At 38.0% G+C, this 13295-nt stretch overlaps 1 protein-coding gene across 1 annotated transcript; it reads left to right on the top strand.

Annotated features, from left to right (window-relative positions):
* Window positions 1-129: 129 nt before the first annotated feature.
* On the top strand, window positions 130-12766 carry stxbp3 (syntaxin binding protein 3). The gene is made up of 19 exons (XM_059341614.1): window positions 130-225; window positions 1453-1502; window positions 3221-3302; window positions 3389-3465; window positions 3600-3672; window positions 3775-3875; window positions 4287-4432; window positions 4911-5004; window positions 5268-5392; window positions 6350-6448; window positions 6542-6599; window positions 6697-6762; window positions 6985-7065; window positions 7927-8062; window positions 8496-8602; window positions 8812-8910; window positions 10849-10934; window positions 11650-11798; window positions 12120-12766. The coding sequence occupies exons 1-19, from the start codon at window positions 180-182 to the stop codon at window positions 12221-12223; spliced, it is 1779 nt and encodes a 592-aa protein (XP_059197597.1). The 5' UTR covers window positions 130-179; the 3' UTR covers window positions 12224-12766.
* Window positions 12767-13295: the final 529 nt, after the last annotated feature.

Below are 13295 nucleotides of genomic sequence, written 5' to 3'. Positions count from 1 at the left end.
TCTAATGATTTCCTTTCTGTTTGTAAATGCATCTCGTAAGAAACAAAACTCGAGGGGAAAAAACTTTTAAGAACTACACCGCCGCCCCGTCGCACACTGGTGACGCAGATGACGTCAGATTCCGAGGACACGGGACAGGAAGAGGCGCTGACACAAAAAAAACAAAAAACAAAACCAAGATGGCAACGGGCTCAGATCACGGTCTGAAAAGAATAGTTTGGAAAAGTAAGTAAACCTCGTAGATTCACCCCATGTTTACTGTGCATGTGAAACCGCGTAATGCTTTTTATAAAGTAAAGGGCTGTGAAATACGTGCTGGTTTTGTTGAGTGTGTGACTTTGCATCTCGGAATGACACTTGAAGTTTCATTCTGCTGTTAGCGTAGCGGAAGTTTACTAACTTGAATTATTGAACTGCTGTTAACATTTTTTGACTCGGTGTAATACTTTATCATAACTATACCGACATGGACTCCTTATTTCATCCCTCTTTTTGAGAGAGTCGTCGGAGTGAGGTCACTTTCTGTAGCCTGGAGCCCCACCTCATGAGCAGGCTAACGTCAACACAACAAGTAGCCTCAAAGAGTTAACCTAGCAAGTTCGCGTTTGCATTAATTAATAATTACATTAATCTTTTCAAACATGTCGAGGTCTGTTTCCTTTCCGGAGAAACGTTTGTGTTACCCTCCATTGTTAGGGTCAGGACGCAGACATGACAGTATGTGGTTGGGTTGAGATAAAATAAGGGAAACCATAACATTACTCTAATTGTCAGGTTATAACAAGCTAACCAGCAGTATATCGTCACCCTGTTAAAATAATCGCCTAATTCATTTTTTCAAGTTTTGCAGGAAACACAAAAGACTTCACCAAAAGTGTAACCTATGACATTTACTGATCATTTCACTCAAAAAGGATGTAACAAAGGATGGCTATTGGCATAGTAATAACAATGTGTGTAAGTTATGTAACTTAGGAGAAATAAATGACTTAGGCAAAGTTTTGAACATGCCTTTGTGACTAAAGCAATATACGGTAACACTTTATTTTGAAGGTGTTTACATAAGAGTCACACAAGCCTGTCAGAAACACGACATGACAAGTATCATGAGCATTAATGTTACTTCAAAGTGTCATTAATGTTCATGACACACCCCATGTCATGTTAATGACACACTCATGTCACTCTCATTTTACATTTATGATTGATTTTTATTTTGTTGTACATTTTTTATTTATTTATACAGACTAAAAAGATCTATATTTTCTATATATTTTTCAGTATGTTGTATTTTCATCAAGAATATTGTTATCACAAAAATACTCTGAAATATTGTGATATTCTTTCAGGGCCATATCGCCCACCCCAAATTAAATTTTACTCTTTAAAACCTGTGCAAACCCTGCAGTCTTCATGTGGTTGTTTACATGTCATGTTCGGCATCTCTTACAGGAATTAAAGATACAATCATTACAGACTGCAGGAAATCTGAAGTATGGAAGGTAGGTCAAACTTCCTTGTACTCAGTATCGTCCAGAGATCCATGAAAGGACAAACTCAAATTTACAGATCCAGCTTTTATCTGCTTGATTCCACTTATGCACTTGTTAGAGCATGGGCTTTTAAAGCCTCCAACGCTCACCCGGGTTCTTTTTCCTAAACTTGGTCTTACAAACCACTCAGAACAAATGAATAAAGTTAACCATTTATTGAAAGAATAATAGCCAAATGTAATGCTCAGCGCTGGACTCTGCGATGTGATCTCGATGGCACCACAAGACAGAGTGATTACAAACTTCCTTAATGTTACATATATTCTTCTTGGGTTTGGGCAAAACCCCGTACATTTGGGTGGGCTTTTTAACGCAATTGGTCAATTTATTTTTGTGGGATGCTTTGGTTGCCACTGTAGAGTAAATAATGTGGTGAGAGTTAAGCTAGTATCTCTTTATGAGGGTCTCTAGAGGGACTATGTAGCTATTTGTATGACAAAGTGTGATTAAATAATGTAACCCTGAGTGATCTATATGATGTTATATGTATAATCAATATGCTGCAGAGATTTAACTGAAAGGTGGAGAAGTACTGGAAGAGAGGAGAAGTAAAATAAGGCCTGGATAAGAATGTTAAGTTTGTGCCAGAAAAACACCTGTGATCTTTCGCCAGAGATGTTCATTTAAGTGTTGGTCCTGGAGAAGCTGATAAGAAGCAAGGTTACCCAGCTGGGCAAGAAGCAGCATTAACTAGGGCTAAATAAGAAAGACTCTGAGTGAGAAATGAAAAATAGAAAAAACTGTGTATAACAGACAGAGATGAGTAAGAAATAAGACTATAGAAAAACTCTGTGGGAACCAACGGATAATTTTAAATCATAGTAAATAAAGCATAGAAAGGCCCTATGGGAACCTACGGATAACTTTAAATCATGGTAATATTTTCAACCCCTAAACATATTGATGTCTCTCTGCCAGGGGATGAGGTAATGCCACCTGCACCTAGGGGGGGCAGATTTGGAGCAGCCCCTAGGAGGAGAAATCTAAAGAATTAACAAATTTTATTGGAGGAAAGGTCATAATAAATATTAATGATGGGATGGACAGATGTGTGTGATTTCTCTATAAAACCTTATGTAAGTGTCATTTCGAGTTAGAGAGCTTATGGACTGCACCTTGTGTGTATTATATTTGTTCTCTCCACTTTTTAGCGATAATAAAGTGTTGTCACGACATCTTGGACTCCTGCTTGAAGATTTTTGAGACCTGTTAGAGAGTTTTTTTTGAGCTGTTTTCCAACTGGGCTTTTGAATAACTGTTAAAGATAGAGAAGTAATTTTTTCCAATTGGACTCCTTTAAAAACTAATTTATGAGCTATTTGACCTACAACTTGGACCAGTAAATTACACGACATCACCCTTAACCGAGCATCTGGGGATTTAACATCTCACTGACCTTTCAAACTTTATGTGTGTGTTTGTTGTCTGCTGAAGCTTTCACATCCTGTCCCCCCTCCTTATTCTGCTTCTCGCTCCACATACCTTTCCTGAAGTCTGAACTCCTGCACATACCTTTCCTGTCATTAAGTAACCCGGTCATAATTTAGAAACTCAGCCAACCCGAATATATTCCCCACTCCCACACACTCCAACTCAAAATATACTTTTAATATCTGACAGTGTGATACATAACTTGACCGACCACTCTGTGTTTATCGTCTTCATAGATATTGATTCTGGACCCGTTCACCACCAAACTACTGTCATCATGCTGCAAAATGTCCGATCTGATGTCAGAGAAAATAACAAGTAGGATTCCTGAACAGTGAAATTCTGTATCTCTGTATGTAAATGTCTGTAACTACTCCGTTAAAATAAATATTTTGATTCTTTAGTTGTGGAGGACCTGTTCAAAAGCAGAGAACCTGTTCTAGAAATGAAGGCCATCTACTTCATGTCACCGACCGCTAAGGTTTGCCATTATAACCCTGTTACGATCATAATGAATTAAGATTAAAGTTTTAATTACTGCAGAATTAGTTTTCATTCTGGTGATGTCTTTTTTTCTTCCAATCTCTGTGATGATGTTTACAATTTAATTTTTAGTGTGTGGAAGCCTTCATTGCTGACTTCAAGTCCAAACCCAAATATAAAGCAGCGTATGTTTATTTCACTGACTGTAAGTAACTTGAACCACTGATTTAATCTAATGTCAAAATAACGAACACATAATGTTTTGATGTTGTTTTTTTGTGAAGCTAAAAGCTTTTTTTTCCCACAGATTGTCCAGATGACCTGTTCAACAACATGAAGCTGTACTGCGCAAAATACATACGAGTCTGTAAGGAAATAAACATGTCCTTCATGCCACAAGAGGCACAAGTGAGTGGTTGCAGAGTGTGTTCTTTTAGGTTCTTTTGCAATGCTCTATTTCCTCTTTTATCAAAACTTTTGCATGCTTACTGAGTGTTCAGTGTCATGTTGGTACTGGGGGGAACAGATTTGCAGTAGTTTGCAGGAATCTGATGGGTGTTGGCTGCTTAAGCTATGACGTAATGATGACTAATTATTACAAACTTTCCACTGTGACCGTGGCTGGGCAACTCTAAGTTGTTGTTTTCTGTTATTTTAAGAAACAATGGTGTTTGAGTTGTGAGATTTTTATGTTTATTTTTTTATGTTGATATTCAGCTGAGAAGAAAATATCAACAGTTGGCTTTATTTTTCTGATTACATGCAAATTGTTCACTTACACAATATGTTTTTGACTCCACTGTGTTAAATGCTTTTCAGGTGTTCACATGTGATAATCCGGGGGCTTTCCAAAGCATCTACAGTCCCAACAGTCAGGACAAAAAGCAGACACTGGAGACACTCGCAGACCAGCTTGTCACGCTTTGTGCCACGTTGGACGAGTACCCAGGAGTCAGATACAAGAAGTAAGCCAGAGAAGATTTAGTTTCTCTGCTTACGACACACCTCAGCCCCCAAGCAGGGACCTTTTATGAGAAGTGCAGGAAGTGAGACCGTAGACTATGTTACCCAACTGTACCAGGAAAGAAGTAAAGCTTAAATATTGTTGTTGTAAAGCTTACCTTACCTCACCTTGCCGTAACTCCGCACAACTGAAAATTTACATAAACCCAAACAAGAGCAGTGTGTCTCTATTATTATCTTACACAAAGTATGATTATTTTTAGAACAGTATACATACAACATATGCCCATATAAAACAAACATAAAACATTACAAAAACAAAAATATGCTGCCTTTATTGTCCAGAACTTTTATAGAAAACTAAAAAAACACTCTTAACCCGTGCAGTGCCTCAAACTAATGCTAGAGTCAATTCAGCTTTGCTCTGTATTAACTTTTGTTCTGTTATAACTCATGGAGATTTATGTATATCATAACTAGAGACAGCAACATGGAGAACGCCAAGACCTTTGCAGAGCTGGTGGACGCTAAACTGGCCAAACACTACGATCTGGATGACGGCGGCAAGAAAAAGGTGAGAACAAAGGATGTTGGCAAAATAAACAAGGTCATAGCCCAGGGATTACATGTGACCCCTAAAATGATGTATTATGTTCTACTGAAACCTTTGAAAAGAAGAAAACATTCCATTCTTTGCCTGAAGCAGATTAGATTAATGTTTCTCTTTACCAGAAATGGGGAAATTTATCACAGAAAGCAAGGAAAAGGCCACTATTTTTTCATAAAAAACTGCATTGTTCTATTTAAACTTATCTCTGTATCTCCCCCCATAACAAGGGAAAGACCCAGGCTCAGCTGCTGATAATGGAGAGAGGATTTGACCCCGTCAGCCCCATCCTGCATGAGCTGACCTACCAGGCCATGGCTTACGACCTCATTGATGTCCAGAGCGACACCTACAAGTAATACAAGCTTTTTCTACTGAATCTCAACCTTTTCACACATGCGTAATGCTCTTACTGTCGGGTGCAGAATGTAAAGAATTGTCTTTGCATTTGAGACAGGGATTCAACATGTTGCATGTAACTATTAACAATATGCTCCTAAAATGTATTGAATATATTTAAATTTAGATGTAAAATTCAAATTTATATTCAATATTTAGATTTTTTTTTTTAAATATAAGCCAATATTAAACAATTAGCCTACATATTACCTGTTGTTTTATATTTATTTCTGTCTCAATGTGACAAAAATAAGCTAAATATGAGGAAAGTAATATTCAAAATACACTACCGCTCAAAAGTTTGGGGTCACTTAGAAAAAGTCTGTGTTGCTTTCCATGAAAATGAACTGTTTTTTTTCATGAAATTAGTTACAAAATGAATCGAAAATGTAGTAAAGACATTGACAAGGGTGGAAATAATCATTTTAACCTGTACAAATCTCCAACTTTACCTCTAGATACTCAGCTAGCCTGAAGAAGGATAATTTTATTGCTTATCAAATCAGCACAAAACTGTTTTCAGCTGTGCTAACATAATTCACAGGTGTTTTAATGATCAATCAGCCTTTCAACACTATAAATGTGAATTAACACAATGTGCCACTGGAACACAGGAGTGATGGTGGCTGACAACATATAATAGATATTTCATTTAAAAAATCAGCCATTTTCAGCTTTAATAGTCATTTACCACAATAATGTCTAGACTGTATGTCTGTTATTTTAAATTTTTAAAAATTGTGCTTTTCTTTAAAAAATAAAGACATTTCTAAGTGTCCCCAAACTTTTGAGCGGTAGTGTATATCTGCTAGATGTAAACAGAATTTTTACATTCAGCGCCCCATAGATTACTGATTATTGTCAATTTCCACATTATCTCTAAAACTAATTATCTTGTTATTTTTGTTGCTAGGTACAAGGCTAAGGATGGCTCAGAGAAGCAGGCCTTGCTGAATGAGGACGACATGCTCTGGGTGCAGCTAAGGCACAAGCACATCGCTGAGGTCTCAGAGTAAGTGTGCAAGGTCTTAAGGATTGAGGTGTCCAATATCTGTCCTCCTCACTCCAACCCTAACCCTCCTTTTTTTTTTTTAACTCACAATAGACAAATCCGCAAGTTGGTAAAGGAGATATCTGCCAACAAGAAACAGCCAGATGGGAAGGTACAGTGCTGTGGTTTCTGATCATTCTGATCATTTGAGCTGTTTATTTCACACCAATGATGCAAATCCTGAGAAAACTATGCATTTTTTTCCCCAGATCACAATTAGCAATTTGGCCCAGATGATGAAGAAGATGCCTGCATTCCGTAAACAAGTTACTGAGGTATGTTATATCTTTTGAAATGGTATCCTTAATTATAGAGCTATGTGATCATTATGTTGTGGTGCCTCCAAAGCCTGCAATCATGTGGGGCGGACTTCATCATGTTTTTGAACATCAAGCAGAACAACCTTTATGATGAATGTTTTTCTTAAAATGGAATACATTTTGCAACTGCAGTAACTACATACATGTACTTTCTTCTGCTCTCTGTCTGAATTCTAGAAAACTATTCATCTGCAGTTGGCCGAGGACTGCATGCAACACTTTGCAAACAACGTGGAGAAACTCTGCAAAGCTGAACAGGTCTGTGCTCTGTTATGACTGAACAATTGCCAAATAATTTAGCCACTCAAACGTGCTTGAACAAGTCAGTGAATGGGCGGTGATTTAGTGAGGGATATACAGTTGCCAGGTAGAAAACCTAATGAACACAAGAATCTGTCCTGGAGCAAGACACTCAGTGTGTTTTCATGCACAGTTTAATTGAGCTATGCTTAAAATTTGATTTTGCTGTCTAATGGGACTTCTGTCCTTGTTCCAGTTTTCATGCAACTGAGAAAATTTAATTACTGACGGGAACATGTTCTCCTCCTCAACACTACGTGGAAATTTGCGTTGTTTCATCAGGTTAATACGGCTGCCTTTCCACTTGACCTATTACGTCTTAATAAACAAGTGGAGAAACCGGCATTTTCGAACAACAAGATGGATAATCGCACAGCTCTGTTAATTTTGTACGTAATGGACACGTTGCTCATTATGCAGTTAAGGTGCACACTATCCCTTCCATGTTGCTGTTCCGGTGGTTCATCTCCTGTGATTGTATTCGTCTTCTGCGATCAGCTTTCTTGGATGTTTTTGTTCCGGGGTCATACGCCAGCGTGGGGGGTGGAGCATGCACACATGCGTTGTCTTGTCATACATGCCGGCAAAAAACGTTTTCCAATTGCATTATCTGACATAAGTCGGACTAACACGTTTACATGCACTTCAGTTGTCCAGTTATAGTCGGATTAAGGCAGTAATTCCTTTTTTTTTTTTAAAGTGTCATATAAACGTACTGACTGACTTCCTAAGAGCTCCATAAAAAAGTGCAAACATTAGTAATATTCCCAGCCTAAACAAAATAAAAAAATATTAAAACTATGTTTTTTTTCTGTGTAGGACCTTGCAGTGGGGTTAGATGTGGAGGGGGTGAAGGTGAAAGATCCCATGAGGACCCTGCTGCCTGTGCTGCTAAACCCATACAGCACCCACGACAAGATCAGAGCTGTGCTGCTCTACATCTTCAGCCTCAGCGGTAGGACAAACTTCTCCTGCAGCAGACTTGTCTTCTTTTGCTTTCTGTTCTTTGCAAGACCGTGTGAAAGAAGTGAATGTAGCTTCCAGGTCTGAAAAGTGAAGCAATACAGAAAATTACCCTACTTCTTACTTTATTTATTATATCAGTAAATATTGTTATAATGGGCTCTTGGTGTCACTCGCTAGTTTTAAGTCCTTTTCAATATAGCATGATGTTCATTTTCTAAATTTCGGTCCCTTCTGAAGGACCTAGACAATTAAGCAGTATGCTTTTGGGCATGGCTACCTTGTGACTGACATGTATATACCGCAGGTAATATTGGGTCTAAAACCCAAAACCTTCATTGCAAATGAATCGGCTAAGTGGATTCAGCCCTAATAAACTCATCACCAGATTTTTACACTTTGTTTGTTTGTTTGTGTGCAAACAGGAACAACAGACGAGAACTTAAGCAAACTTATCCAACATGTTAAGATTGAGGACGAACGAGAGTTTATACTGAACTGGAAAGAACTGGGGGTCCCCATCATCACATCGGTATGTGAAAGACGAAATGATTTGATGTTTTTGAATCTAGTCAAGTTTACCCACGGTTTAAAACTATCAACAGTGATAACTTGGCTGGATATTTCTACATGGTTTACTCTGTTTTATGTCACTTTCTTCTCGCCTTTTTCATCTGTTCATTTCTGTCATTCAGTATTAAGTGAAACCTGCTCACTCTTTTTTTCTACTTTCGTTCCTAGCAAAGTTTCTTCTCTCGCAAACCAACCAGACGGGATCGTTCCCAGAATGAGACTTACAACCTTTCCCGATGGACTCCTGTGGTAAAAGATGTGATGGAGGTCAGTGAGAGCCGATGACCATGATGTGTTCTGTATTCTATTAGCAGCTATCATTTCTGCACAATAACATCGCATTTACACTTTTATTCTGTCCAATTTACATCCAGTACTTTGAGAGCTCTTTGCGGCTTTACAGGAAGTTTAGCAACTGTGGATACCGTAATGACTGAAATAGCAACTCCAGAGAAAAGGATTTGGGTGCAGCGGGTAAAGATAGGATGTTGGATAGGAAGGAAAAAGAAAAGAAGTTCCGGACATTAATGTATGTTGTGTCTTACAAATCTTGACACGCAGCTCGATCTGGGTCACTGTGCTGCCCCAGTCCCCCTCTGAAAGACATTTGTGGGAAGAATGACGAACAGAACTGTGAAAGCACCACAAAAGCAGGTTATCAGATTCAGGTCATCTGATAGGAAGTGTGACATACATGTTTGTGTTTCTCTATTCTGCTTCATCTATTTGTAAAAGACAACTTCTCAGCATCTTACAAGAAACAATAATGCACCACTTGTGTGTTGATCCCCAGGGATGATCCTTCTAGTTCAACAACATCTCTCTGTACTGGTTTCAAATGCTTTTACAGTATGTGAATTGTGTTCCTGATAAGAGGTGAGAAGATATGTTTTCTGTTGAAACAGGTAGGATGTCACTGTCACCTGCTGCCTTATTTGAAGATTGAACCTTAAAAAGAGACATGTCACGCACACACAGTGCTTTATCTTTACACTCTATCCTTTGATGATGTTTTCTTATGTGTGTTTTGAGGCATGATGTTACATTTAATGCTCTGCTGTTGAGTCCAGTTCTGAAAACTTGATGGGGAACTGAGAGGCAAAAGTACTCCAGGACCATTTGATGATTAAAAAATAGGTTATTTTTAAAACTTCCTAACTGGATTTCAGTTCTCCAATTCAACAGAACTGAAATTCCAAATTTTGGTAAGAAGTGACGCCTGAAGAGGAAACTCTTGGCCACAAACAGTGGCCAAGAGTTGAGATTGTCCTTTTAGAGGCTGTGGTTCTAATAGGGATCATTGTTGCATTTTTTGTAGTTGGGATTTGTATGGGCTGTCATTTTATTGTAAAAAAGATGTAGATTAAGTCACATTGAAGAACATTCAAAGAAGCAGGAAGTCTATCTGATCTGTAACATAATAAGTTATTTTATGTCTTCGCCTCTTTTGCACTTCCCTTTCCTGTTATTACCTGAAAAAACATTTCTGAGCAGCCTTCACCAACCACCCACCTGGTTTCCTGTAAACTGGGCTGCTCTTGAGCAAGATCTAGTTTTTAATGTGTGGCAGCACAGTCTGGTTGAAATCATTGACTCACTGCCAAAAATGAAAAGCCTTATAAGTTTATAACAACAACTGAAATTTAAAATCTGTGAAACTGAGAGGTGCTTGACACCACATAGTTTCTCTTTCATAAGCTGTATTTGACACCCCTACCCCATGCATCTTTATTATTTGGTTTCTCCATAGTACAAATATTACACATAGGGAGTTCAATTATAAGTCACAGAGGGGTCTAATAGTATTTGAAGTAGTTTTACTGCATTGTTTTATGTCATTAAGTTAAAAAAATCAAACTTGTAGAGAAATGTGAGCAAAAGGATAGCAGCATCACCTCAAATCAAATCCCATATTTTAAACCTGTGGTGGCTTGGTGGTCAGAAAGAATGATTTGCTGAACTTTGATCAGTTTCTAACTCTCTCATGATATTATAAGTTCAACACTACGCTGTTAAACTCGAAAAACTGTCAATTTCATTGTTTAGAGGTTCTAGATTTATGTGCGTAAGAATGTTAAGTAGGAACTTACATAAGTACAACCAAGAGTCAATATTCAAATCTATTTTATTGTTTTGCCCCAAAAGGTCTATGTGGGAAATAATTTTGGCAAACATTCAATTAATTAAAAAATGTGTTACTTTCAGGATGCCGTGGAGAACAAACTGGACACCAGAGACTGGCCACACCTGTCTGAGTGTCCTGCTGCCTGGAACGGCTCCGGGGCTGTCAGGTACAGTAGTTTTTATTGTTGTTGGGGTTTTTTTAAATTACACTACACCTGAGACAGTAGTTTCTTGAAATAATTGTAACTGCTGGTAGACATGCTCCAACCAGGCTTTTTTGGGGTTATCCCTTTTACAACCCTGATCCCAAAAAACGTTTGGACATTGTCTAAAACATTGATATATCAGAATGTGATAATTTGCTAATTTGTTGTAACATATATTTAAAAGACACCTTAATGTTCAAGCTGACATTTTGGGGGATCTTTTTGTAAATATATACATGTAATGCATTCTGTTTTTATTTTACACAGTGTGTCAACTTGCACTCAGGGTTGTGCCAACTTAATGTCAAATTTATTACTTTTTTTCTGTGTTTGAACACTTTTTAAAAATGTTTAAAATTATTTTTACACATTGAAGTTTCCAAATTGCTTTTACAGACAAATGCAGAGGGTCAGAGGGTGATAAGTTAGCGCCCTCTAGTGACAATTTTCTGCTAAATCATCACTTTTGTCCTGCTTTACAGCCCCAGCTGTTAATGTGGTATCACTGTCACCAGGTTTTCTAACAAGGAATGTTGAAATTTAAATGTAGTTCAAGTATCTGTTTTTCTTGCCAGGATGTAAATTTAGCTATTTTATTCCATGAATAGGACACGCAGCTCCTACTTTCCTCTTAAATTTACTTTTAGTCATTTCCTGTCCGCCCTCTCCTCCACAGTGCCCGTCAGAAGCACAAAGGCAGCGCTCAGGACGAACGGCGGAGCGGCTCACGCCTCATCGTTTTTGTTCTAGGAGGAATCAGCTACTCTGAGATGCGCTGTGCCTACGAGGTCACTCAGGCAGTCAAATCCTGTGAGGTCATCATAGGTGAGCGTACAAGATTACACGTGTAAAATATTGCATGTCAGCACTTTGACTTCACTTTAAATCTCCTGATGAGTTTGTACTTGCAGAATATGCAAGGAACATTTCTGTAGTTATGATTAAATCCAGCTGGTGAGTTGTGGTCATTCATATAAACTAAAGCTGGGTTCGATACAGTCTTACAAACTTTAATTATTCATTTGGGCTGGAAACTGCTGCTGAATTTTAAGCTTGCAGTCAATGTCTGTTCTTATTTCCAGCTGTGTTACACCCCCTTCTGGAGCCAGTCAGTATTTTTTAAACTTCTTTATACTTTGTTTCCAGGGTCTTCTCACATTTTGACCCCGACCGGTCTCCTGAATGACATCAAGGCTCTGAGCAAAGGCCCCATGGAGACTTTTACAGTAGAGGAGAGGAGCAATGCCTGAGAGGTCTGAAACTAACATCTATACAAACTTCCCCTGCCTCCCTCCATCTCATTCTGCACTCAACTCAACTTCCTTAATGGAAGACTGAAGGGAATTTTCCATATACTTATCTTTATGTATTAATACTCTTTTCAAACTTGGTGCACATTTACAGTAGGCATGAGGCAATTTATCTTTTAACTAGGTCAATTACTAAGAACAGGGCCTGCTTATGGCACTTAGTTCGCTAATTGTCATTAGATTTAATAGATCATATTAAAAGTGAATTGACCTCATCCTACTATAAACATTAAAACATAAAAACTTTCTAATCTGACTATCTGCATTTGTGTTGTCCATAGAAGATTCTGATCATGTTAGAATGATGGTGGAAAGAAGCACAAAGCTAATGTATATACTGTATGTAAGCACTGAGCCCCTGCTGTATCATTCTGACTTTTTCCAGTCACACTTTATGTAATTTTGAAGAGTGTTTTTAACAAAGAGTATTTACGTTTTTCTTGTAATGAACAACTGACTAATAAACGGATGAAGTGGTTCAAATCTGGTCCGAGTTATAATTACAGTTACTGTTGCTGTGTTGTGAATTGGGATGGAGCAAAATGATGAGCAGGATGAAGTCAAAAAGTACCTTAATTAAAACCCGATTCTACATATTCAATTTGCATTAACATCAATAAAATAAAAACTGGCATGTGGTAAAACTGCGAAAATGTGTTGAAATCCTGACGAGGGGAAAAGCAGTAAATCACCTTGTTACATCAAAACAGCAGTAACTTAATCTTCATAACAAAAAAACTTTTATAAACAGAAAACGACATGTTCAATAGACGGGTTCTCAGGAGCATGCTTACCTGCTGAACAGACAAAAGGTAAACCAAAGACACTGAGGCTTCTGTGCTGTTATAGATCAAATCTGCCCTACTTCTACAGGCATTATGCTTTAGTTACAGGCCCTATAGATTGTGATCTACTTATCCAGGGCTGTACAGAACACAGAAAAGTGTACATATATCCTGTGTGGATGTTTTGAAAGGACAAAACATGAGTGGGGTGTTAAACTGATAAGTGG

This window comes from Centropristis striata, chromosome 9, assembly GCF_030273125.1.
Source record: "Centropristis striata isolate RG_2023a ecotype Rhode Island chromosome 9, C.striata_1.0, whole genome shotgun sequence".
NCBI classification, from domain to species: domain Eukaryota; kingdom Metazoa; phylum Chordata; class Actinopteri; order Perciformes; family Serranidae; genus Centropristis; species Centropristis striata.
Note: the sequence above shows the minus strand (reverse complement) of the source record. Positions and strands in the feature narration are given on the sequence as shown.

Bases quoted from the DNA above. Each gene is read 5' to 3' on its own strand.
- stxbp3 (XM_059341614.1), top strand. From the start codon at position 180: ATGGCAACGGGCTCAGATCACGGTCTGAAAAGAATAGTTTGGAAAA. The intron at 3,673-3,774 runs GTAAGTAACTTG...TTTTTCCCACAG, and splicing joins GTATGTTTATTTCACTGACT to ATTGTCCAGATGACCTGTTC. The intron at 3,876-4,286 runs GTGAGTGGTTGC...AATGCTTTTCAG, and splicing joins TCATGCCACAAGAGGCACAA to GTGTTCACATGTGATAATCC.